Source organism: Acomys russatus, chromosome 32 (assembly GCF_903995435.1).
Source record: "Acomys russatus chromosome 32, mAcoRus1.1, whole genome shotgun sequence".
NCBI classification, from domain to species: domain Eukaryota; kingdom Metazoa; phylum Chordata; class Mammalia; order Rodentia; family Muridae; genus Acomys; species Acomys russatus.
Genome location: NC_067168.1, coordinates 14,540,987 through 14,567,180, shown reverse-complemented (window position 1 = coordinate 14,567,180; position 26,194 = coordinate 14,540,987). Strand labels below are relative to the sequence as shown.

Genomic DNA, 26,194 nt, shown 5'->3' with positions numbered 1-26,194 from the left:
ATTCTAACCCTTGGAATCTGGAAAGAAAATGGACTCACTCAAGTAGCAGGGTCCTCAAAGGCACTGAGATGTTATTCATTTCTGCCTTCCTAGTGTTTTTTCCCGATCTGAGCTGAAGTGGGTGGCTTTTGTACTGTCGGCCTGCAAACATCTGCATGGTCAGCCTTTTTCCACACTTATTACTGCAGGCAGATAGCCCTTCTTCAGTGTGCAGGAAACCCACCCCCCACAGGCCTTGCCTAGAGATGGGTTTTAGTTGTCATCGATATGAAGGGGGTGTGGAGAAAGAAAGGAAAGGAGAGGCCAACTGGCATCTAGTGTGTGGAGATCAGGGATGGTGCTGACAAGTCCTGTGATGCACAGGATAGACTTGCCATGAGGAACCATGCCCACAGTGCACTAGTTATGTTGCGAGGAGCCATGCCCACAGTGCACTAGTTGTGCCGTGAGGAGCCATGCCCGCAGTGCACTAGTTATGCCGTGAGGAACCATGCCCGCAGTGCACTAGTTAGGCCGTGAGGAGCCATGCCCACAGTGCACTAGTTATGCCGTGAGGAGCCATGCCCGCAGTGCACTAGTTATGCCGTGAGGAGCCATGCCCACAGTGCACTAGTTATGCCGTGAGGAGCCATGCCCGCAGTGCACTAGTTAGGCCGTGAGGAGCCATGCCCGCAGTGCACTAGTTATGCCGTGAGGAGCCATGCCCGCAGTGCACTAGTTATGCCGTGAGGAGCCATGCCCACAGTGCACTAGTTATGCCGTGAGGAGCCATGCCCACAGTGCACTAGTTATGCCGTGAGGAGCCATGCCCACAGTGCACTAGTTGTGCCGTGAGGAACCATGCCCACAGTGCACTAGTTGTGCCGTGAGGAACCATGCCCACAGTGCACTAGTTATGTTGCGAGGAGCCATGCCCACAGTGCACTAGTTATGCTGTGAGGAGCCATGCCCACAGAGCACTAGTTGTGCCGTGAGGAGCCATGCCCACAGTGCACTAGTTATGCTGTGAGGAGCCATGCCCACAGTGCACTAGTTATGCTGTGAGGAGCCATGCCCGCAGTGCACTAGTTATGCTGTGAGGAACCATGCCCACAGTGTACCAGTCAGGCCAACATCCAGGGCCTCTGTCTTCCTAGAAGACAAGGCTCACCCATCCCATACCATTCTATTCTTCCTTAGGCACTCAAGTAGTACCGTGTGTGCACAGTATCATGTGTAGTGTGCATCTCGGCATGTTGTGCGCACCTGTCATCCCATGGCAGCTTTGGGAAGTAGAGACAGAAGGACCAGACAGGGGCTCAGCCCGAACTGTCTGAGTTGCTGCTTGACACAGGCAGGCCAGATTCTGCACTTAAATCTCAAAGGAAGTGATGACAGCTTGCTCCTACCTCTGTGTATGTCTGTCTACTTTTGATCATGTCTAATCATAGAAGCTCTTTTGCAATAGTTGATAATATTAAGGATAATGACCCAGAATCACAAAGAACCGTACAAAGCTTTCAGTGTTGTTTCGTGCCGTGCATCCTTCAGTAAACATACTGCTTGGCATCTTTGTTATATTAGTTGCTTTATTCTGCTTCCAGCGAGTGCATATTTCAGTTTCACAGTGGAATGAAATGATAGTACTTTGTCTTATAGAGACACAATTACCATATTTACTCAAAATTGCTCAGAAAGAATGTATTAGACATGGTTTAATTTCCTGATGCAAATGCTTATAACCAGAGTTCATAATGATTGACCAGGTCCTCTGTACTGAGTCCGATGTCACATCTGTGACTTGTAAAGGCACTTGTTGATTAGTAACCCTGAAGATGACAGGTCTTGAGTAACATTGTTTCATCACTAGACTTCAGTGTGAGCACTCTGTGCTTTGTTTAGGGGGTGTTAGAAATGAGCTGTCATATTTCCTCGTTTGGGGACCTTAGCCTCTTGGATGAACTGACCAATGACAGCCCTGATCCCCTGTTTCTTGTTTCCTCCTTAGGAGTGGCTGCAATTGGTGGTGCTTTCACAGAACAAATTCTCAAGGATATGGCTACCTTCAATGAGCGGCCTATCATTTTTGCTTTGAGTAATCCAACCAGCAAAGCAGAGTGTTCTGCAGAGCAGTGCTATAAAGTGACCAAGGTGAATGTCTGGTAATTACAGGAAGTCTAGGACGCCCACGGTGAATTACAGGAAGCCTAGGGTGCTCGAGGTGTCAGTCACACACTTGTGGCATCAGACTCACTTCATTAGAACTGAAGGGCACACGGAAGACCAGAGGCCTCAACCCTCCTTTCCAGTGTTTCTCATCTTCAACAGATAAATCAAGTTTGTCTTAGTGATAACTTTGCTTGAGAGATATGGGAAGTAAGACTTAAATATAAAAACTAAAGGGAAAGAACTTAGCTTTGGGTAGTTGTGGAGACCTCTTACTAGCTGTTTGCAAGCACTGGAGCATACAAAATGAAACCACACTTCAAATTTTGCTTAGCTAAATTTTGGGTTTGGATCTTGATGGCATGGGTGGAGGAGCTGGGCAGCTATGCTGATACCCAGCCAGGCTGGCATGGAATCCTCAGTCTTGGTATTTCAGAGTTTTAAAAATAAAACTTTTAATTTTATACTGCGTTTGTACTAACATATATTTGGCTGATAGGTTGGCAAAAAGCCTTTTGCTCTCCTCAAGGACTTGAGAATGTCATAGCAAACTGAAGCGTAGTCTTATGCATTTAAAGCTTTTATTTTGGAAATACAACATAAGCGTTGAGGGTGTAAACACCACACAGTTAAGGTTCTGCATGCACACCAGACCCCGAAGGCTCTACTGTGTCAGTAACGCGCCAGCTCGTCACTGGAGCGAATAGAGCGTCTGAGAAGAAGCCGCTCCACTGCTTCTCTCTCTTATCTGGGATGGGCCGTCAGCATCCCGAGTAATTTTAATTGTTATCGCATCTACAGATTGAGTTTTCTTCACATTCTTCTGTAGCTTTAAATCCCCCAGGAAGAAAACACAGCTTCTTGAGTAGCAGAATTATAGTGCAGTACTTTGCACATAGGAGGCCCTTGATAAGCAAGTGTGTAACTAATTATTTTGTCTCAGTGTATCTCAACAGTCTTGGTTAGCTTAGCAGCTCCTGCCATATGCATACATAATGTTAGCCCATTTTATATAGTTGTGTTTTAAAGTTTCACTGCGTCAGAAATAGGTGATCTCAGCTCTTAAGATCTTGCCTATTTCTCTGTATTATAAAACACTGAAAGGTTCAGGGATTCTAAGTTCTAACCTGGTGTACTATCTCAGATACTCTAGGAACCTGTTGATTTTCTCTTCCGGTGTCTGTAGTTAGAAGCCCCTATAGGTGTGGCCATTGGGCCTGTGGTTGGACCACTGCAGGGGAACAGAATGGCAACTTTGGGGAATCCTATGCTGTGCACACTCCTGGGCAGTTAATACAGAGAACAGCACCAAACACCTCACCCTGCACCCCCCACCTCCCACCCAGCCGCCCCTCACCCCGGCAGCTACAGCATCAGCACCACAGCGTCGGCCTCACTAGGCCTCAGTAGGAGTTCAGTTCTAGACACTCCTTAGATGGCCTGTTGTGAGTCTGTTACGGTGTGTTTGTTCTTGCCTACCCCACTTCCCTTCATCATCAGTAGCGTGTGTCTGTGTTGCAGGGCCGTGCAATCTTTGCCAGCGGCAGCCCTTTTGATCCAGTCACTCTTCCGGATGGACAGACTCTGTTTCCCGGCCAAGGCAACAATTCCTACGTGTTCCCTGGAGTTGCCCTTGGGGTGGTGGCCTGTGGACTGAGACACATCACTGATAAGGTCTTTCTCACCACCGCTGAGGTACTGTGAAGAGCTGCCATGTGCCAAGGCTGCGTTTGCTCCGCTCACTGTTCTATTTATTCAGCATCCCGGCTGCCTGTCAAGTGTGAGGAACACTTAGATGGTTGAACGTGGGTAGCAGGTTCACGCGAGTCAGGAGTTACAGGGCTCATTTCACAGGGGCCTTTAGATGCTGATGAACTTTCTAAAGGTTTTGTTTTGTTTTTTGATGGTGATAAGTAACATTTCTCCATTGAGCCTTTCTAAATAATGACATTTTAAAGTTTGACATAGCACAGTAGAAGTGTCTATCATTACTGTTTCAGGGATAAAATAAAATAAAATCCACACTGGTTTTTAAGCAGAGATGAAATTAAAACAGGGCTTGTTTATACGATCACTAAAGGGGCCGATGGGATGGTTCAAGGGGTAAAGATACTTGCTGCCAATACTGATAACCTGACTCTAGTGCACAAGACATACAAAGTAGTAGAAGAAAATCGCTTCTTGCAGCCTGGTCTGACTTCCACATGTGTGTCATGACATGCATGTCCCAGCCCCATATATAAGTAAAACTGTGATGAGGAGGTTTAAGGAGGCCACTGACAGGAGAAGTTGGCTCTCACCTAGGATTTCAGGAAAGGCCCTCGGTGTCACAGAGGCTACATGCCAGGGAACCGTGTATAGCTGAGAACTGATTTTACCCAGCTGCAGGCTAACAAGTTAGCCATAGTTTCATAGGCACTGGTGGACAACACGAAGCTTCAGCTCAGAGACAAAGTGCTTTATTGTTCCTTGTGCAAAAGATCCCGTGAGCTTAGAGTTGTCATCAGTTCCTCGGAAGGACAGTGACGGACGGTGGCTGGGCATATATTTGTAAACCATGAACTGATAACTAGGTGCTCATCCTGTGGTAGCTATGCTCCAGATTTTGGCAGAATACAACTTGTGAGCCAGAAACTTACCAGTTTCTTCCCAAGAGATTGAACACTGACTAACACAATAGCTCAACTGAGCTAAGTGAAACCTGGTTGGCTTAAGGCATTTATCCCCCAGACTTGCTGCCCTTTGCACTGTGCAGAGGAATCCCAAGAACAGGAGCGGGTCCCAGAGTCACTGGTGTGGCCTAAAAGAACAGTCCGGGTAGCGCCTGTCCAGGTAGCGCCTGCCTCCTCCTCAGAGGCTATAACATCCTTCTGGCATTTTCTTTGCAGTGTTAAAAGTATAACAGCTGATGTGTCTGGTTTATTTCCTTTTAACTCAAAAATATCGATACATTCAAATAGATACCTAATTAATGAAAGCATTTTAAGGTTTTTACATAAAGAAAAGTATAACCATTTCTTTTAGGCAGTAATATCTTAGAATGATCTTTAGTCATTAGTCCATGTTTCCTTCCTTTAACTCTAGCACCCTCTGGTGGCAATGTCAAGTAAATTCTTTATTTCTCTTTTCACTGATGGTAGTGATTCCCCCCAGAGTCTCATGCTTTAGTTCCATTACTCAGGAGGAAGCCAAGTGGATCTCTGTGAGTTCAAGAAGAGTATGATCTATATAGCAAGTTTCAGGCCACCCAGGGGTACATGGTGACACCTGGACTGCCTCCCCTCTACACTTTGTTTTTCTTTTTGGAAGAAAAAAATGCAATTGGTGTGGTGGCTCAGCGTTTGTGGGGGGTGGGGGGTGGGGGGTGGGTCTAGATGTGAGGCCAGTCTTGGCTACATAGGGAGCTCCAGGTCAGCTTGTTTTATGTAGTGAAACTCCAAAATGGAACAGAGGAAAAGAAAAGAGCGCTGTGCACAGCTGAGCGCTCCTCACTGCTGGTTTTCTCTCAGCTGCATCTTTGGCTTCATAGTTCTCTGTGTGTGTGCTCATGGGACAGAGGAGGGCGTCAGACCCCCCGGAACCAGCCTCCCAGGCAATTGTGAGCTGCCATGTGGGTGTTAGTTACTGAACCTGGCCCTCGGAAAGAGCAGCGAGTGCGCATAATCACTGAGCCATCTCGACAGCTCCGAGGTAGTTATCTTTGTTGTTTGAGGCAGAGTCTCAGTGTGTCACTGTGGCTGGCCTGGAACTCACTGTGCAGACCAGGCTAGCTTTAAACTCACAGAGATGTCTGCCTCGACTCCTGAGTGCAGGAATTAACCCAGCTTGATTCTCATCTCGTCTGTGGACCAGGAATTACCCGACATCCCCCACTAGTCCTTAAGTCCGTAAGTGAGGGAGACCATACAACCCTGGAGCTGTCCCTACCTGAGCTCTGGGAAGGACTGGTTGCCAGTGTATTTCTCTCCCTCCTCCCTTCTGTGGGAAGTGGCATGGCCACCTGGGTAGGGTAGCTCCGTGTTTACAGTTTGGAACCCTGGCCACCTTCTCTATGGCAAAGGAGGGCTTTTGTTTACTACCATGTAACAAAAGCGGGAACTCAATCATTTAAATGAGTTTATTACATAATCAAGATCAAGTATTCTCTAAGTCCAGCTGTCTTAGTGTTCTATGGCTGTGAAGAGACACCATGACCAAGGCAACTTATAAAAGAAAGCATAAAATTGGGAGCTCGCTACCAGTTTCAGAGGGTTAGTTGATTACATCATGACGAGGAACATGGGAGTAATCAGGTAGGCATGGTGCTGGAAAAGTAACTGAGAACCGCATCCTGTTCTGCAAGCTGACAGACAGACAGACAGACAGACACCCCCAGCACACACACATAGACAGAAACACAGAGAAACACTGGGCCTGGACTGGGCTTTTGAATCCCCAAAGCTCACTCCCTGTAACTCACTTCCTCCAAGTCTATACTTTCTAACCCTTCCAGACAGTTCTCCAAAAGGAAACCAAATATACAAATACTTGATCCTGTGTGTGTGTGGGGGGGTCATTCTTATTCAAACCACTACACTAGGTTATCATTTTTAATAAAGTCACACTAGTTCAACACTAGTGCCGTGGCTCTGCCTAGGTGGCCCTGGTCAGAAGTTCTCAGCTTCCCACGGGACCAGTGTTTGGCATTGACAGTATTCTATTTCTTTTCTCTGCAGAAGCTCTCCACGCCACAGGTACAGGGGACGTTGTCTCCAGTTCACATATGGGGGTCTCTGGGCTTTTGGGAGCATCTGTCCTGTGTGCAGGTGTAACTCTTGAGTTTCTTCTCAGTGGTCCTACAGTCAAGCCTGCCCCTCCTGTGAGCCTTCTGTCACTGTGGCATCATTAGCACTTGTCTTTCTCCTGCAGCCTAGGCTGCTCCCTGTGGCATCTCCTCATGTTCTGTGCTGTTAGTGAGGTTACCTCACTAACCTGAAGATCTCTCTAGGAGCACGCATGCTCATGCACAGTCTTATTGGCATGCTGAGGGAACCAAACATATCTTTGAAGTAACCACGAGGCAGAGGCAGGCGCATCTCATGAGGTCAATATCAGCCTGGTCTACCTACTCAGTGGCAGGCCAGCCAGAGCTACATAGTGAGACCCCATCTCAGAAAGAGTGACAGCTCAGACTCCAGGATGCAGGGGGTTTCCTGATCCCACAGTCACATGCATAGAGCCTAAGACACCAAAATTCATCTCTGATTCCTGTTTTTTCCCCCATGAGTTTATAATAGTAATCTCGATAAGTAATGAAAAATAAGTAAGTACAGTTAAAGGATATTTAAGATACTGACAGAGCTGGGGATGGGCCTCAGTGGGAGAGTAGTGCGCACAAAGCCCCGGGTCTGGTCTTGTATGAGAGAGAGACAGAGAGACTGACTGACTGACTGACTGGTTGCTCAAAATGTTGCCAGCGAAGGTTTTCTGTCTCCTGTCTGCCCCAGCATATCTGTTCAAGGCCCAGCTGACCTAGGCCCACCTTGTGCAGTGACGTAATTGCTTACATCTGTCCAGACCTAGAGAGTGGCTTAGAGACAGCTAACGGGGAGGTTGGTTAGGAGAACAGAGAACCAAGGGTCTGGGGGTGGCGACTGAGCAAGCCTCTTAGGCCCCACTGTACCCCTGTGTGGATTTTGAGGGTGGAGTAACAGCAGTTCTGTCATGGCTAACTGCCCTCCTCTATTTTCAGGGTTCCTTTCCATGACTTCTTCATCCCCCCTTTTCTTGCCTGGTTCTCCAGGAAATACCCAGTATTTTATGGCTCAGCATGAAGGAACCTAAACAACAGGAAACCGGGATTCCCCTCTGGTTTGCCCCTGGTGTGATCCCAGCAGTTACCTTGGCTCAGCTTTTCTGTTGATAAAGAGCCACGGCACTAGACAGTCACCCTCGTGTTATAGTCTCCATACGTGGCCATCCCTTAGAGATCTGTGTAATTGCCACCCCGAATCAACCGTGTGCTGCCTAATATTTCTATTCCTTTCCTCTCTCTAAGGTCATAGCTCAGCAAGTGTCAGATAAACACTTGGAAGAAGGCCGGCTCTATCCTCCTCTGAATACCATCCGGGATGTTTCGTTGAAAATTGCAGTAACGGTAAAACGACGCAGTCTTGTTACTCTTCCTTCCTTCTCCTGCTGAGTATGTGTCTTTACTACTTTACATGCTTGCTTGGCATGGGCGTCCATTTTCTAGGACTCAGGGAATTGAGCCATGGTAATGGGGGATTCTGAGGAGCTGCCTTTTATCTTCAGGGCTGATGGAAATAGGGGGCAATTGCAGATTTCTCTGTCCGTTTTTCTCCTATGACCTAATTTCAATTATAGCCAGGCTTCTCCCAATTCGCCTCACTGTGGTGGTTCTATATTGAGTTGTTTCTTTAGTTCCCATAGACTAACTGGAGTGATGTTTATACCCGGAACCTCCATCGTATCCTGTCTGTGACATCCGGAGAGACTGAGGACCGTAATAGTGTCAGGAGACTCAGGGTCCCCACCCCACCCCACCCCTGGCGAGTTCTTAGCCCTGTAGAGAAAAGAATTCAAACTCTGAATCAAAAAGGAACTTGGGGACAACTTCATTGGGGTTTGAGGGAAAGACAGGTGTGTAAGCAAGCTGGTGGTGTTAATGGCTGCTGGAAGGCAGGTGCAAGAGAAAGGAGTCCGTACCTTATGAGCTAGGCTTCCAGAAACAAGCTGAGCACTCAGCATTGGTGACGTTTGCACGGTGTTGTTTATTGGAGGGAACTGAGAGAGTGAGCGTGCCCAGAGCAGTGGCTCTCAACCTTCCTAACGCTGCGACCCTTTACTGCAGCTCCTCACATTATGGTGGCCCCCGGGCTGCGACCCTATACTATGGCTTCTCGCATTGTGGTGGCCTCCGGCCATAGCACTATTTCCGTTGCTGCTTCACACCTGTGGTGTCCTACAGGAGAAGTGACTCAGGTCTGAAGACTGTTGGAATATGTGTTTCCCAGTGGCTGCGACCCACAGGTTGAGAACTTCCCCGAGTGTCAGGGTATGTTTAAAATGAGATAAGGAAAAGGAAAGGCTCTGCTTTCCCAGCGAGAGCTTAGAGAGTGGGCAGCTGAGCAGTGGGTCCATGAGCTGCTCTAGTGAGGGCAGGCCCACTAGGGTCAGTGCTGGCTCACCGAGGGGTCATTAGTGTCACTTCTTTTAACATGTCCTCCTTCAAGTGAGCTGTGCTTTCACCTTCTGACCTAATGCTGGTCTTTGTTCCTTTAAGACAGATTTTTATTGTTATTTCTTAAATCGGGTACATGTATGTGAGTGTGTTCGCTTCATCCGGATTTACCAGTGGGTCGTGAGCCACCTGACACTGGTGCTGGGAAATGAGCTCAGAGCCTCTTTACTGTGGAGCCATCGCTCTAACCTGAGGCCATTTTCTTGAGGTTCTAAAATAGGGTTTATAGCCCCAGATACAGATTTACATAGAAACAGGAGGCACCTTAGTCAGAGTCATCATTGCTGTGATAAAGTACCATGACCAAAACCAGCTTGGGGACAAAAGGGCTTAACTTGGTTACACACCTTAAGTCACAGTCCTTGAGGTGAGCCAAGGTAAATCCAGGCAGGAAATGGGAGGCAGGAGCTGATGCAGAGCCCATGGAGGGAGGAGCTGATGCAGAGCCTGTGGAGGGAGGAGCTGATGCAGAGCCTGTGGAGGAAGGAGCTGATGCAGAGCCTGTGGAAGGAGGAGTTGATGCAGAGCCCATGGAGGGAGAGCTGATGCAGAGCCTATGGAGTGAGGAGCTTATGCAGAGCCTGTGGAGGGAGGAGCTGAAGCAGAGCCTGTGGAGGGAGGAGCTGATACAGAGCCCATGGAGCAAGGAGCTGATGCAGAGCCTATGGAGGGAGGAACTGATGCAGAGCCTGTGGAGGGAGGAGCTGATGCAGAGCCTGTGGAGGGAGGAACTGATGCAGAGCCTGTGGAGGGAGGAGCTGATGCAGAGTCCATAAAGGGAGGAGCTGATGCAGAGCCCGTGGTGGGAGGAGCTGATGCAGAACCCGTGGTGGGAGGAGCCTGTGCAGAGCCTATGGAGGGAGGAGATGATGCAGAGCCTGTGGAGGGAGGAGCTGATGCAGAGCCTGTGGAGGGAGGAGCTGATGCAGAGCCTGTGGTGGGGGGGGGGGGCGGATGCAGAGCCTGTGGAGGGAGGTGCTGATGCAGAGCCTATGGAGGGTGGAGCTGATGCAGAGCCTGTGGAGGGAGGAGCTGATGCAGAGCCTGTGGAGAAAGGAGCTGATGCAGAGCCTATGGATGGAGGAGATGATGCAGAGCCCGTGGAGGGAGGAGCTGATGCAGAGCCTGTGGAGGGAGGAGATGATGCAGAGCCTATGGAGGGAGGAGCTGATGCAGAGCCCGTGGAGGGAGGAGTTGGTGCAGAGCCCATGGAAGGAGGAGCTGATGCAGAGACCATGGAGGGAGGAACTGATGCAAAGCCTATGCTGGGTTGCTCCTTACTGCCTTGCTCCTCATGGCTTGCTTGGGCTGCTTTTTTACAGAACCCAGGAATAAAACCACGTGCAATAGGCTGGGTCCTTCCTTATTGATCACTAACTGAGAATGTGCACTACAGGCTTGCCTGCAGCCCAATCTTCAGGCGGCCTTTTCTCAATTGAGGGTCTTGTCTGAGATGACTCTAGCGTGTATCAAGCTAATATAAAACTAACCAGCACAGGCATCTTGACTTTGTCTGCTGTCCTTATCAAAAAGGACTTATCAGTCACTGACTAAGGCATTTGTAAAGAGGGTGGCTAAAGTGTTCACTGTAGCGTATTAGTCACTTGTCTTTCTGTTTAATTGGGCTCATGATTTCAGAGAGTTGAGTCCATGATGACAGGGACATCTGAGAACTCACATCTCGTTCTCAAGCAGGACAAAGGCACTGGGAATGGAGCAAGTCTTTAGAAATCTCAAAGCCTGCCCCAGTGACACATTTCTTCTAACAATGCCGTATTTCTTAATCCTCCCCAAACAGTTCTCCCAAGTTGGAAATAAGTATTTAAACACATGAGCAGCCTCTGGGGGCCACTTTTATTCAAAGTCCACACATGGTATTTCAAACTCTAAGGAGGGTGCTTTTCCTTTTACCGTTCTAGGGACATAGGAGGTGGGGCTTAGAGCTAATCTTGAAGGTAGAGTCATCTTCAGTGACCTTCAAGCCTGCTTATGTCTTAGGAAAAATCATGAGGACAAAGAACTCAGAACTCAAAAACAGCTATCGGGCCGGATGAGCAACAAGAGGACTTAGCCAGGAACCTAAAGGCAGAGACAGTTTCTCTAGCACAGCTGAGTGTGGTCGCCTTTTAATGGCTTGGTTGTATTAGTTTGCCACAGTTGCCACAACCAGCTACCACGTTCTACATCCAGAACTAAGCAGTTGTTTTTGTTTTTGTTTTTTTTTTTTTAATTGTGTGGAGGCTGCACACCCAAGGTTAAGATGTCAGTAAGTTTGGCTTCTTCTTATGTCTGTGTCCTTGGCTTAGGGGCTGCTTTTTGCTGTGTCCTCGGAGTCTTTTTTTCTGTATATGCTAGTGCTTGGCATTTCACTGTCCAGTTTTTCTCTTTATTTTAAGAACAGAAGTGAAGTAGACTAGGGCCATCTGAAAAGCTGTATTTTAACTTCTGAAGGTGTTTTAACTACTTCTAAGGGAACCACCGTGTAAGCTTATATGTGGGGGAATACAAACTTGACCCCTAACAGTTTTGTTTAAGCTGGGGTTCGTGAGGATCCCTGCTTTTAGGCATTTTGTGTTGTGCAATGCAATGCAGGGCAGTGTGCTGTTGGCATTTGCAGCCTCAGGCCACTAGAGGGCAGTTGTATCTCTGCACCTGTACATTTTCAACAGTCAAAAGGTAGTGAGGCCTTGAAAGGTCTTTTTGCAGACCATACAGAAGTGATGTTTACACTACTCCAAGTTTATTGAAAGGCACTGTTTGAGGTTCACATTGAAGGTGCATTCTTCAAAATCAGTACTTCAAAAACCTTCAGCTAACAGTGTGCATGTTTATCTTCTATGGAAAACATCCTCGTATTTTGTCCTAATCTATACCTACCAGATTTTAGTTTTCATTATTTATGTACTGACCAGCATGTTATCACTTTAATTTTATTTACAAGCTAAATAAAAGCGAATTAACATACAGTTAGCAGAGAAAGTAAGAAAGCAGGGGGGCAGTAGAGGGAATAGAGACCTCGCAGCTAGCAGAATCTACTACTTAGTATACATAGTGCGCAGTTGCCTACACAGAAGCCGAGAACTCAGCATGAAGAGCCAGGTTCAGAAGGGAGCTGCTCTCAGGGGCTGCAGGCCTGGAGTGCTTGGGGGGTATCCAGTGTCTAACTCTGTCACAGAGGAGATGATGGGCCCGTAAAGAGTGACCAGATAGAAAGGCCTGGTCCTGTGCACATGTGGGGATGGTGGAGGAGGAGGCGTGGCTGTGGTTGCCGAGAGACTGAGAATACAAAAGAAAGTGAGGGCGCAGGAGGGTTTCTTACCATGTCCGCAAGACCCAACAGAGCTCAGCTGGGAGACTCTGGAATTCAGTCCAAGTTGATCAGCAGTCGGGCGCTTCACTATTTTTAAGACTGTCTTCTCGCCGGGTGGTGGTGGCAATGGTGGCGCACACCTTTAATCCCAGCAGATTAAAGGCAGAGAGGCAGGTGGATCTCTGTGAGTTCAAGGCCAGCCTGGTCTACAAAGCGAGTCCAGGACAGCCAAGGCTAACACAGAGAAACCCTGTCTCAAAACACCAAAGGAATAAAAAAGAAAGAAAGAAAAAAGGCTGTCTTCTCTTAAGTGTGACTGTGTTCATACTTAGTCTCTGCCACTGAGACTTGTCCTGGTTGCGCTGTCACTTACCCCTTGCTGCATCTGATTTATAGTTGCATTTTCCTTTTTTAGTTTCTTTGTTTTTGTACGTGACTTTTATTCTAGTACAAATTAAAAGCTAACTTTTGAAATGGATAAAAGTTTTATTAGTGTTCAATATCACCTCCTGTTTATGAAAATAATGGCTTGTCGTCCTTATTTTTAGATCGTGACAGATGCATACAGAGAAAAGATGGCCAGTGTTTATCCTGAACCTCAAAACAAAGAAGAATTCGTCCGCTCCCAGATGTACAACACTAATTACGACCAGATCCTACCTGATTGTTATTTGTGGCCCGAGGAAGTCCAGAAAATACAGACCAAAGCCAACCAGTAACACAGCAGCTAGAATTTCTAACCTTATTAATAAGACCTTGAAGTTTTCGTACTTTTTCAGGGTTGGATCTTTTTTTGATGATTCATAGCGTGCTTAGACTAAGGTGACTTTAGTTTAACAATCAGATTTGCGGGAGTATATTAAGTGAGTGTAAATTAGGATAAGCTTCACACCAGACAACCTTGTTTCACTTACTCTGATTATTTATGTTTTCTCTTTTAAGTAGTCTCTTTACAAATCCTGTTTAAAGCTATTGGTCCTGCTGCTGAGGAACTCCTCGGAGGCATAGGAAGCGAGCGGACGACCCACACTGGTAATGTAGTGCAGGTTGATTACGATAAATGCCTACTGGTCTTCCGTGACCATTTTTTAAAAGTCTCTTAAGAAGTAAAGAGAAACACAAACTTTGGCATCACTGGACTCCACTAACAGAGTCACTACGTCACCATCACCTAGAGAAAAATCTGCTCAGGACGTTTATTCCAGGCCTCCGTTAGCTTTGTACTTTTTGTGCAGCTGAACTCTTCACACCTCTAAGAAAGCTCACTGCTGTTTACAGAACCATGTGCAGCCTTAGATTATAATATTTTGACATTGTTACTGCCCATAGAGCAAAGCTCTCATTGCCTTGGTTTTGAGTCCCCACCCCTCCCGAAAAGCTTTCCTCATCTCTGACCAAACACTTTCCCCAGATCCTGGGCCTGCTAAGAGACTGGGATGTTTTCATTAGTGCAGCCTGGGCAGTGAGAAAGGCTTCAAGGGGAGTCCCTGAGAAGACCCCCACCAAAGCCCGAAGTCCCCCACCTCTAAGACAAGGGTGGAAGACCATGGTTCCTGGAGCAGCTGGGGGGGTCCATGCGATTCATGCCCTAATGTCACTGTGCTTAGCTCAGGTGACTGAGAGAGAGCTCATGGCAGGAGTACCTACATCTCCAGCCATCAGACACTTAAAATATTTTAGTTACCAAAATCATTCTATGAGAAAGACTAACCCTTTTCCCAGGTTGTATTAATTCACTGGACACATTGACGATGGAAGAAGTAGAAATAACCTTAAATCCCTAAGCTCAGGTTTATGCACACTCTGAGTAACTGGACGCGCTTCTGAGTCTGAAGTAATGCTTTAAAGCATGCGTGGCGTTTATGATGGATGACTCTTAAGTGATCTCCCTGAAGGGTGCGGTCCCAGAGTCTCTCAGGTGTGACTTAAGAGTTTCTAATGGCAACTCGTGGTTAAGGATGTCCTCGGTGCAGTTATTGGGAAACTCAGAATTTCTGTCCACCTTTGTCTGTTTCCATGTTGTCAAGATTATTTACTGAATGTATTTACCTATGCAAAAGATTTATTAAAGCATAGAGAACATGAAGCACTTGTAAATCATTGTCATTTTTCTTAAGGTATCACTGCACCTTACAACAGTAATGCTGGGTCTTAGGAGATGATAGGAAGTTATTGTCAGTTTTTCAAAGACGGTATTGTGTGCGCGTGCGTGTCTGCATGTCTGCATGCATATGCTGGTTTTCTCCAGGATGTCAGATCCCCTGGAGCTAGAATTAGGTGGTTGTGACCCCCTGATATGGGTGCTGGGAGCTGAACTGGAATCCTCTGGAAGAGCAAGAGTGCCTTTCGTCTCTGATCACTGTCTAGAGTACCAATGTCTCAGAAGTTTTAAAAGATTTTGATGATTGCTTATTCTAGTATGGACTTCAGGTAAGCACATGCACTGGGTACTCTGAGTGACCTCTTTTTTTGTTTGTTTGTTTGTTTGTTTGTTTTTGGAGACAGGGTTTTTCTGTGTAGCCTTCCTTGGCTGTTCAGAACTCGCTTTGTAGACCAGGCTGGCCTCGAACTCACAGTGATCCACCTGCCTCTGCCTCCCAAGTGCTGTGATTAAAGGCATGTGCCACCACCACCCAGCTGTGAGTGACCTCGTACCGGTTGTTAGGGAAAGATGGTGAAGCAGGCTTGTCAAGCAGTGCAGTAATTATTTCATCCGTGGTACCCTGGCGGTTACCTTATGATGTTGCTGTTTTAAGTCAGTTGTCAAGCCCACAGAGCTCATAAACAAAGGCGACAGGGTCTAAGACACATTTGCGTGTCTCCTTGTTCTCTCTTCTTTTTCTAGTCTATTGAAGTCTAGCCAGCACTGTCCCTAGTGTATTCTTAAGTTTTCTAGTAGCTTCATTTAAAAGGTGGAATTCATGTTAATAATTGTAAAAAAAAAAAAAACCAAACAAACAAAAAACCTTTTACTAACCTGAAGTAATTGTTGTCTCAGAGGCTAACCTAGGCCTAGTCCTGGAAGCTTCTAGCCCCTGTACAATCTAACCTGGGCCTAGAATGTTTTCAGCCTCTGAGACTTACTGCTTAATGAGTTCTCTCTTTTTTGTTCTTACTGAGCTCTGGGCTGGCTGGTTCAACTCAGCTGTTGTGGCTCAAATGCCTTTCCCAGCTGACATATTCAATCTGGCTTTTTTCATGGCCTCTGAATTGCGATGCTTGGCCTTAGACTAACTCCAGCAATCTTTTCTAATCTTCTGGCTCCTCATTCTCTGGCTCTTTTGGCTTTCAACCTCTCTCTGTAAAATTCTCTGGTAAAACTGCCTCCTCTCCCTCTCTCCCTCCTTTTCCCTCCTTCCTCCTCCTCTCCTCCCTCTGTCCCTCTCGTCCTCCCTCTCTCCCACTCCCTCCCTCTGCTTCTCCCCCTCTTCCACCCCCTCTCCCTCTCTCGCTTTACCTCTCTCCCTCTACCAAGCTGGGCTTGAACTCAGATCTGTTTGCCTCTGTCTCCTGGAATAAAGGTGTATTTGTATTCCAGCTGGATCATACAGACTCAGCTCTCTGGATGTGCTCTCTTGCCAGAGTAGCCATATTCTAAATTGAAATTCCTCTACAAATAATATATTAATATACATCTAAATTTAATATATTAAAATACATCTAAAATATTATTTCAAAATATAGTTAATATAAAGATTATTGAAATGTTTTGTCACGTTGATACCAAATCTTTCAAAGGCAGTACTACTTCACCCTGATGTTTCTCTCAGTTCAGACCACCCATAGGCTGGCCTTTGTCACTCATGCACCTGCCACCGCCTGCTGCTTCAGCCACCCAAGTGCTGGGATTACCAGTGTGTGTCATCACACCCAGCATGTGACAATAACCCTTCCTCAGGGTTCCTTAATGAAAACTCACTTCACTCCACAAACACTCCATACTTTCAGCACAATCCTATATAAATAAGACAGCTCACACTATAATAAAAGCATAGTCCTCGCTTAGGCTTAGTGCTCTTAGGAGAGAGAGCCATTTCATTTTAAAAATCTTTTACAGTTATTTTCATTATTATGTACATTGGTGGTTTTGCCAGCATGTATATCTGTATGACGGTGTTGGATCCCCTGGAACAGGAGTTACAGACGGTTGTGAGCTGCCAAGCTGGTGCTGGGCGTTGAATCCAAGACCTGGAAGAGCAGCCAGTGTTCTTAACTGCTGAGCCATCTCTCCGGCCTTGCCATTTCATTGTTTAGTTCTAACATCTTTATTTTGTGACTCCCAAAGTCATCAAAAGGACAAGAAAACATGGAGCATTAATGGGGAAGGGCATTGTGCTGGCTGTCACTCAGCAGCAGGGTTGCAGCATGGGAGAAACATGCTGGCTTTTTGGCCCAGGGCTGCAAGAGGAAGTAGCTAAGAGGTACATGCAGCGTTGAGTCTGCTACAAACACAGTTTCTGTTTGAAATTCATAAGAAAGTGAATAAATGCATTCAATATATGTGGAAACAGAAGGCACACAGGACAAACCCTGCTTTTATAAGCAGTGCACTTATAGCTTAAGCCGAGCCCAGCCCTGACCCAGTGTAAAAATTCACAGCCTCCCTTCTCCAACTCCGTAAGAAATGACACAAAGTATTCATGTTTAGAAGAAAAAAAAATGTTCCACTTGCTTTGACAATAAAATGTTCAGCATATAATTAAAAGGGAAAATTATGCAGAGGAAAGCATGAAACTGTGATCTTTAATGAGAAAGGAAAACCTACTTGACATAGATGGACAGATCGGCCTTGCATTATCACACAAGCCTCCAAAAATAATGATAATTAATAATAATGTGGCTAAAGTTCAGGATAAAGACAGAATTAGATTTTAATCATAAACACAGAGCATAAAGAATTAAGTGGCTCAAGCCAGCCGAGATCCCAGCGCGAATGGAGTGGTCATGGGGTGCCTTCCTAAGCGGAGGGGGTGATGGCCGCTGGGAGACGGACAGTCTATCTTCTTGTCTGACCCTGGCAGGTCAGCCATTCTCTAGAGCAGGCTCCACACCCCAGAGGATTTGTTGTTAAATATTTAAGAATTCTAGAGAGCTTTTTTTGTGACCTGGCTAAGTCCCAAATGATTGGGATTATAGGGAGAGATCTCAAAAAAAAAAAAAAAATGTCGAACTAAGGAAGTCCTCAGAGGCTTAACATCAATTATTAGAAGAAAAGATCAGTAACCTCTAAGGCTAGTCATTAGAAATTACCCAAATGGGAGCTGGGGTTGTTAGTGTAGCACACAGAGGCCCTGGGTGCACTCCCCAGCCAGTACTGCAAAACACACACCACCACCACCTCCCAGCAACAACAAATGCCCCAAACTAAAAAAAGCAAATGACTTATGGACAATGCATCATAATTATCAATACAAGCGGGTCCAGTGCAATGAAGAACTGAAATCTTGGTATTCCATCACAATAGACCCACATTAGCTCTCTGATCCGTAAATCAGTAGACTACCAAGAGATTGGCAGAGATCAGTGCCCTAGGCAGGAGGCAGGCTGGTCTCCCAGCATGACAGTACATTCATGAACATTTAGATGGTGATCCTACCCTGCTTCTGGCAGATGAGCTCTCTTTCTTAGACCTCATCAGTAGGCGGCCATTAATTTAGCCAGTGTGTTGCCCTAATCCATTAGGAGAGAGCACCTGGGGCAGTTTGCCTTATCTTGGTAGGCAGTAGATAATGTCCTCCCAGGCCCACAATAACTCTGACTATATCAAGACATCAGTCTGATAACGGACCTTTAGCGTCTCACCACTGCATGGGACATCAGTGGTCCCATACCTGACAATGATCTGCTGACGGGACCTCAAACACTGGAACCATTAGATTCTCTGGATACATGGTGTAAAAGACAGCATGCCGTGCTGGAGAGGTGTCTCAGAGGTTAAGAACATTGTTCTTTCAAAGGTCCTGAGTTAAATTCCCTGCAAGCACATGATGGTTCACAACCATCTATAATGGGATCTGATTTTCTCTTCTAGCATGCGGGAAGGGGGGTGGGGAGGGAGAGGGAGAGAGGGAGGGAGAGAGAGCAAGAATTTATTAAAAGGTATAGCATGCCAGAGTGGGGAAAATAGATCCCATTAAAACACATGAAAAGCCTGTCAGCTCAGCAACTTTTGTGGAAGTGCACAATATGGTGAACGCTGGGAGAGTGAGGGTGCCTCTTACTGGAAAGGAGGGCCCTTAGTGTTTGGTGAACTCTTTTCTTGACATATTTTGGCCATGTAGCCCAGGCTGGCCTCAAATTAAAATCCTTCTGTCTTTGGTTCTGCCTTCTATATGCTGGGATTACAGACCTGTACCACCGTACTTGGCTATTTGATGGACTTGAGGACAAATTGTATACATTGCTTAACCCACATTTGAAATGATCCAGATGCTTCTAGCTTTGGGTTTGGACAGGCCGAGGTCTCTCAGGTGATGATGGCTCACTGCAGTGAAATGAGTTCTTCCACATGGACCTTATGAAGGAGAAATAAGGGTCAAGTTTCTGTGACAGATCAGGATTCTGCATAAAACCCGAGTTTTAGAGCAAAGTGATGTCCCTTCAGGTTATAACTATTCTTTTTTTTTTTTTTTTTTTTGATATAACTATTCTTTAGACTTACTATTAGGGCACTTGCAGTAAAAGCAGATGAAAAAAAGTCAAAATTGCTTGCATAGGCACCCTAAGAGCCCCTTTGAGTTTGGAGAGAGAGGTATAGGTGGCACACACATAGTTCATGAGAACTCAATCTCACAGGTAACATGTTTGCCTTGGAGCAGTGCTATCAAGGTCTCTCTCATCATGGTCTGTCAGCTCAGGTACCCCTGCCACTCACCCAAGTGTCTTCAGCTTTTAGGTGAAGGTACCATTTATAAATAAAGACAAAAGCATATTTGAGGAATTGCTTAACTTAGTAAACTTCAAAATTGATTGTTATGAACAAGCATTCATCCCCAAAAGTCATTTAAAAATTTTAATTCAGTGCAGTGGTTCTCAACCCTTTTGATGTTTCGGCCCTTTAATACAGTTTATTCATGTTGTTGTGACTTGCAACCATAACAATTATTTTCATTGCTTCTTCAGAACTGTAATTTTCCTATTGTTAGGAAACAGAGCTGTGAATCACTGGTTTTTGATGGTCTTAGGCAACCCCAGTAAGAGGGTAGTTTGACCCCTAAGGAGTGTAGACCCACAGGTTGAGAGCTGCTGTTTCGAGTACCAGTAGCAGCCACAGATAACTTCAGAAGCCAAAGAAGTTGATCAGAAGCCTAGAGGAGGTGCTGAGGAGCTGGGTATATGGGGGCCAGTGATGCTCCTAACAGCAGGAACTCAGGAGCACCTCTACCGGGGAGCTGCGATGGCTGCTTCCACTTACCTCCTCTGAACCTTAGAGAAGATAGGGTCCCAAAGCCATAATGCATGGGGGCAGCCGTTTTGTGTTCCTGTTGGGCTGGGCAAACAATCAGCAGAGTGCTGGGTACACATGCTGAGTTTTGAATGAGATCGAATTATGTATGTATTCACATGCAAGCAGACACCTTAAAATCTGAGTCTCTGTAACAACTGTCTATTGGCAATACACCTAACGGTCCCGTTAAGTGCTGCTACCAGGGCATGTTAAAGCAGAATTCTGAAAAAAACCTTAGAGGTAGCCATGAGTTCATAGGCTTGAATGTATTCTACTCATTGGACTATGTAATAATCCAGATTTGTTCCATATTTTGGTCCTTAAGCTGTCTATATTTTACAAGCTATTTTTTTTTTACTAACTTTAAAAAATGTATTTATTCACTTTACATCCCAATTATAGCCCCCTCCATCCTCTTCTCCTGTTCCCACCATACCTCCCTCTTCCTCTCTCCCCCTTCCCTCATCCTCAGAAATAGGGAGCCCCCCCTACCTACCCCTCCCAGCACAGCACTTAATCATAGGAAAAATCTTCTATGGGTCAACTGTATGTAGTACATAGTCTCTTTTCAAATATAGAGGGTTAATGGAGTTAAATAGGGCCTGTGGTGAATGATGGTTGAGTGATTGCTAGCTTAAGGGGATAGGTATGAAGGCGATTCATATGCTATGTTGTTTTCAGTCTTGGCAAACATGGAGAGAGGTTATTTGGTGATGTGAAGTCCTGTTACTTCCCCTTGTATGTAGGTAAGGTGACCCTGGCTTGAGCTCCATTGGCCTAAAAAGAGGTTGGAACATGAGGGGAAGGCCACTAGCTAACATCTTCCCAGACAGGCCATGACCAGAGCTTTCACAGACTGACTTGTGCCCTGGGAAGACTCATGCTGAGCCACTTTCCCCAGCCTCACAGGCACAGGGGATCTGCTGAGGCCACAGAGTCCTCTGTCTAAGCAAGGCTGCGTGTTTCCATCCCAGACAGACAGCAGGCGTGGAGGTACTGGCCCATCGGAAGCTTCTGCAAGTTTCTCAATGCATACAACATAGGAAGTCAGTGATGGTTTTTCATGGGGACTCAGGTATTCCTCTGCGTGTCACTAAATCCTGCCTGCATACTTTGGCATCCTGAAGGGGTCAAGTCATCAGCCTGAGGCCCAGCAGAATGGAAGTCTCCTCAGGAAAGGAATGTGATGGTTGAGAGCAGAGAAAGGTGCCCTGGCACATAGGAAATGTCCTGAAATTCTTGGGCTAGGTGCTTAGCAAGAAAATGTTTGGCAAGGGCTACTTTGCTAAGGGTCTTTACAATTTCTTATATGTGACTGTTTACCATACATGTAGGGTACCACACATGTGACTGGTGCCCTCGGAGGCCAAAGAAGGTGTCAGATATCCTGAAATTGGAGTTAAAGACAGTTGTGAGCCACCATATGGGCACTAGGAATGGAACTTAGGTCTCCTTTAAGAGCAGCCAGTGCTCTTGATCACCAAGCTCTCTCTCCAGCCCCTAATTAGTTTATTTATTTTTTAACATTATTGGACTCTCATTTTGAAAAGGACTGGTGAAGTTTAGATTTGTACACAGCACTGATGTCACTGCGATGTAGCTTGACTTTCCTGCAGGGGTGATGGTGTGCCCAGTGGCCCTTAGCTCTCTCTCGCTATGTTTAAGTGCATACTGGTCCACCGGAAGAGGCTGGAGAACACCAGGGGATATTTTATGGCTAAGAACTGTGGGGTGGAACAAAGCCACACTCACACTGAACTAAGAATAGTGCTATGATTACCAGTAGTGTTTTCAACCAAAGGACGAGTAAGAAGAGCTGTTACCGCCGTCACGCTTTCTTTCCCTAGGACTAATGTGTTTCTGTGTGTCCATCAGTGGGCGGCTCCTGGGTCTTTACTGCAGTCTCACTGCTGCTGCTGTTAGAATCCAGTTCATGAAAACACTTCAAATAGGGGTTTTAAAGAAATACAGTAAACAGGTGGTCTTTATTCTCCATTTATCTGTGACTTGGAATTCATTTCCAGTGATGACCTGCTATGCCACCTATGTGGCAGCATCATGAAACTGAGGGGTCTCAGATGTATGAATTCTTATCTGTAGCCTTGCAGTTGACGTAGATGTGGGGCTTGGGACTTCTCTATCCCTTTATTTATTTGTGCGGGGGTGTGGTGTTTTCCCGACTATGTCTGTATGCCACATAGGAGCCTGGTGCCTGAGGAGGCCAGGGGAGGGCATCGGTTCCAGTGAACTGGAGTTACAGATGGCAGCGAGCTGCCGTGTGAGTCCCCTGGAAGAATAGCCAGTGCTCTTAACTTCTGAACCACTTCTCCACTCTGGCTTAGGACTTGTTGAGCCAAGTTTCTCTGGTTGAATATATTGTTTTATTAACTTTATAATGAAATGGTATTCACGTGACTTTATACAGCAACTCGGAAACAACAACACAGTTACACTGATGGAAAGTCAAATGACCTGTTTGCTTCATTAGCAGACAGAATTTTCTAGAGCTAGGTTTTTCACCCAGCATTCTATAGTCATTGGCCTTTTTATTTTGGTCTTAGTAACATAAATACTTAGTACAATTACAAGCATAGACATTTTAGTAGAGTCCTAGGACTCTGAACTTTTGCTTTCAATACCAAATAGTATCTGAAAAACGTGCTCACTTTTGTGTTTTCTGAGGAACTCTAGGAACTGGCCCAGGTTCATGTGGTAATCATTCCTCAGGCCGTAGTCACCGTGGGCATCGAGGAGTAATTCCTCGAAAGAACGGAAGAGGCGCAGGTCTTCCCCAGTCCCCTCTGTCTCCATGCTCTCAGCGTGCTTGCAGGAGATGTGTTTCCAGTTGGGGTACCTGATGGTGTGCCAGAACTCCTCACACTGATCCTTGAAGCCCTCCACACAGATGATACCAGGCTTTCCCGTCATGCAAAAGCCAGTCACATCTAACCTTTTCCCCACTTCCAGAATCTTCTTCCTGAGGTCCTGCTGATAGATGTGGTGGCTGTAGATCCACATGCGGAGGAAGGTGTTCTTAACTGGCTTTGCTTGTGCGGACGGCTCATCCGACAGCTTCTTGGTGAGGAAGTAGGATGCGCTGTTGTCTTGCAGCCACTGGATCGCTGCACAGACACACAGCTCGCCTGGATCAAAGGTCCGTAGGTAAGCAGTGAGATCTTGGTTGAGGAGAAGCTGCTGCTGCCTGTCAAGCTCTGGTGACCGTCCAAACAGCTGCAGAGCCACGTCTGGGTAGCTGTGAGGCATGGTCACTTGCAAGTCAATCGTCACCTTAAAATAAAAGCCACATAGATTTAAATACCACAAAACCACACCAGCCAGTTTATCATGGCCCCTGCACGGTTATGACAGGAACAGTTATAGAGACTATTCTGTGCCAGCTACAGACCAGGTTATGCAGCCAGGTTGTCTAATCATCACTGTTGACCAGCCACATGTGCTGGGTAAGAAAGAGATGAAGTCAGACACGATTTCCGCCTTAGACTAGAGCCTAGTGAAGGAGACAGTAAACAGTGCCCACACAAAGCAAGAATTGAATTCCAATTTGAGAAGCAGTAATGTACCATGGGAGACATTCAAGGTTCCACTGAAGGTGTGTAATCAATGAAATAAAAAAAAAGCAGCCCTGGGGAGGCAGTATACCTGCTCTGAGGGGATGAAGTGAAGGATGAGTGTGCAAAGGAGCTAGAAAGTTAGTTCTCAAATGCCTAGCCATGAGGTACCTAAGTTATGCTAATGTTCTAGGGAGAAAGGAGCCAGAAGATGGAGTTAAGCCTGTGTTACAGGCAGTACCTAGGTTTGTGAAAGTCATCATCTATGCAGAAGGCCATATTCCAACAGTTGGGTTGGTATCAAACTGGATGAGGGCACAGAACAAAAATGATAATAAGTATGCAAGATATTGTCATATGTTAACAAACATAGGCATGTTTGTTAAAAAGGTATATGTCTTTATGTAAGATTCAGGTAGTTAGAGTTTATGGAGCATCTCGCGTTTTGGTACACTTTCCTTCCACACAAGTAATGGGCTGCACATTTGAAACTGTCAAGCTCAAGCACTGTGTTTCTTAGTTAAAAAAGTGGTCACCTGGGGCTGGAGATGGCACAGCGACTAAGAGCATTGGCTGCTCTTGCAGAGGACCCAGTCTCCATTCCAAGTCCCCATGTTCAGTTCTGCCCTCCTCTGGCCTCAGGGGCACTGCATGCACATGGTGCACAGATGTACATGAGGCCAAAACACTCATACGTATTAAAACCTGCACATACCTTGCAAGAAGACCTACTGAGTAAACTAACCTGGGCCCGTGGGGGGCTCATAGAGACTGACCCAACAACCAAAGAACATACATGGGCTGGACCTAGACCTTCTACAGCCTGGTGAACATGTGGGTCCCCTAACAATGGGAGTAGGGGCTGTCGTCTCTGACTCTGTTGCCTCTCTTTGGATCCCTTTCCCCTAGCTGGGCTGCCTTGTCAGGCCTCAATGGGAGAAGATAACCTTAGTCCTGCTGGGACTTGAGATGCCAGTGTGGGTTAGTACCCCTGGGTGGGGCCTCCCTTTCTCTCAGAAGAAGGAGGGGGAAAATTGAGGGGAGGAGGCATGAGGGTGGGACTGAGAGGAGAGGAGGGAGGGGGCTGGGATCAGGCTGTAATGTGATTAATAAAGGAAAAGAGTTCAACAACAACAACAACAAAAAGAAAAAAAAAAAAAGGAAAAAAAAAAAAAAAAAAAAAGAAAAGAAAGAAAGAAAAGCAAAGCCCAACACACAGAGCATAGGCACCTAGAAACATATGGGACAGATAAAAGCACCCACCTTGGGCTCCTCTATTTGGAGTGAGATCACAAATTCGATGTTGGGCGGGAGCGCCTCCCTAGTGCCTTCCAGGTACCTCTTTATGTTCCTTAGGGCGTTCACATCTTCAAGTTTTAATTCTCCTTGGTTAGGGAACATAGAAACCAGCATTTCCATCTCCAGCAGCTGAAGCTGAAGGCTTTCTTTTATCGACGCTGACATGTCTCCGAATCGACCTGCTTGGAAACCTGCAAAGGCCCAGAAAGCGGTGGGTTTGTAAATGACAGCCAGGTGTCCAGGAAATTTTCCCAAGGTCCCTTTTCTAGGAGACAGTTCCACTGTTTGCAGAGAGCTAGGGGTACACACCCAGACGCTTGAACTGTTTAGATTTCTCTCCTGAGCCCCAAATCTAGTATGCACCACAACCTTTAAAATGCTCCATCACAACCCAGATTCCTAGTCTCTTTCACCATCCTGGCCGGCCATTCAAGGACTCTGCGCTTTCAACAGGTGTTGCAGTGATACATTTCATGGCAGGTGGTTGCAAACACCTGTACTCCCGGCTAGCCTCAAATCCTGGGGAAAGCAGAGGCCTGCCCAGGAATCCCACTCAGATCTCTGATCTGAGCGGAGCTGGAAGCCGCAGGGGGCGGGGTGGTGGTGCGGGGGATGCCTGCAGTGCGGAGGGGAGGCCGCCAGGCTGCATCCGCAGACCCCGTGGAGGACAGCCTCCCTAGACCGCAGTGGAGTGCAGCAGCTTGCGCAGGTACAGATGGCCGCTTCGGGGCTGGGGCGCGGGGACGGGGCCGGGCGGGGGGGCGCGGGGGCAGAGTGTCTCAGCCGCTTAATAAAATGACACCTAAGGCTAAGCAGGTGAGGAACCAAGGGGGTGGCTTTGCCCTCGGCTGCCTGCCCAGGGGGTGGGCTGGGAGGTGATCTCGGTGGTCGTAGGGACGTCAACGCTCCCGTTATCTGGGGTTCCCCCAGGGCCCAGGCTAAAAGGCGCAGCTGCCCACCCCGGGCGCTAACCCTCGGCCCGCCTCGACCGCCGCGGCCTCACCCTTCCAGTTCATTCAAGGCAAGCAGGCCCCGAACCCGCTCCGAACCGCAGCCACAGTTCCGCGGGTGCGAGCTGCGCGAGGACGGCTGGGGGCGTGGCTTGGTGCATGGGGCGGAGCCAGAGAGGCCTACTCCTTGCGATTGGCCGGGGCGGGGCCTGGTCCGGGGGCGGGGTTTGC

At 46.9% G+C, this 26,194-nt stretch overlaps 2 protein-coding genes across 2 annotated transcripts in view; one reads left to right on the top strand and one right to left on the bottom strand.

Moving 5' to 3' along the window:
• Positions 1-13,562, top strand: part of Me1 (malic enzyme 1) — a 104,640-nt gene extending 91,078 nt beyond the window's left edge. The window contains exons 11-14 of the mRNA XM_051140179.1: positions 1,988-2,130; positions 3,667-3,840; positions 8,183-8,281; positions 13,247-13,562. Of these exons, the coding sequence (XP_050996136.1) occupies positions 1,988-2,130; positions 3,667-3,840; positions 8,183-8,281; positions 13,247-13,417 (587 nt within the window). The 3' untranslated portion in view covers positions 13,418-13,562. The remainder of the gene's footprint in view (positions 1-1,987; positions 2,131-3,666; positions 3,841-8,182; positions 8,282-13,246) is intronic.
• Positions 13,563-22,488: 8,926 nt separating this feature from the next.
• Positions 22,489-26,108, bottom strand: Rwdd2a (RWD domain containing 2A). Its single transcript, XM_051140609.1, has 3 exons — positions 26,017-26,108; positions 24,978-25,204; positions 22,489-23,433 (listed from the first exon to the last, which is right to left on the bottom strand). Exons 1-3 carry the CDS (start codon positions 26,027-26,029, stop codon positions 22,756-22,758), a joined length of 918 nt encoding a protein of 305 aa, XP_050996566.1. The 5' UTR covers positions 26,030-26,108; the 3' UTR covers positions 22,489-22,755.
• Between the last annotated feature and the right edge of the window lie 86 nt (positions 26,109-26,194).

Excerpts from the sequence above, each read along its gene's own strand:
- Rwdd2a (XM_051140609.1), bottom strand. Across the intron at positions 23,434-24,977 it reads TCCAAATAGAGGAGCCCAAG|GTGACGATTGACTTGCAAGT; the intron begins GTGGGTGCTTTT and ends TTTTATTTTAAG.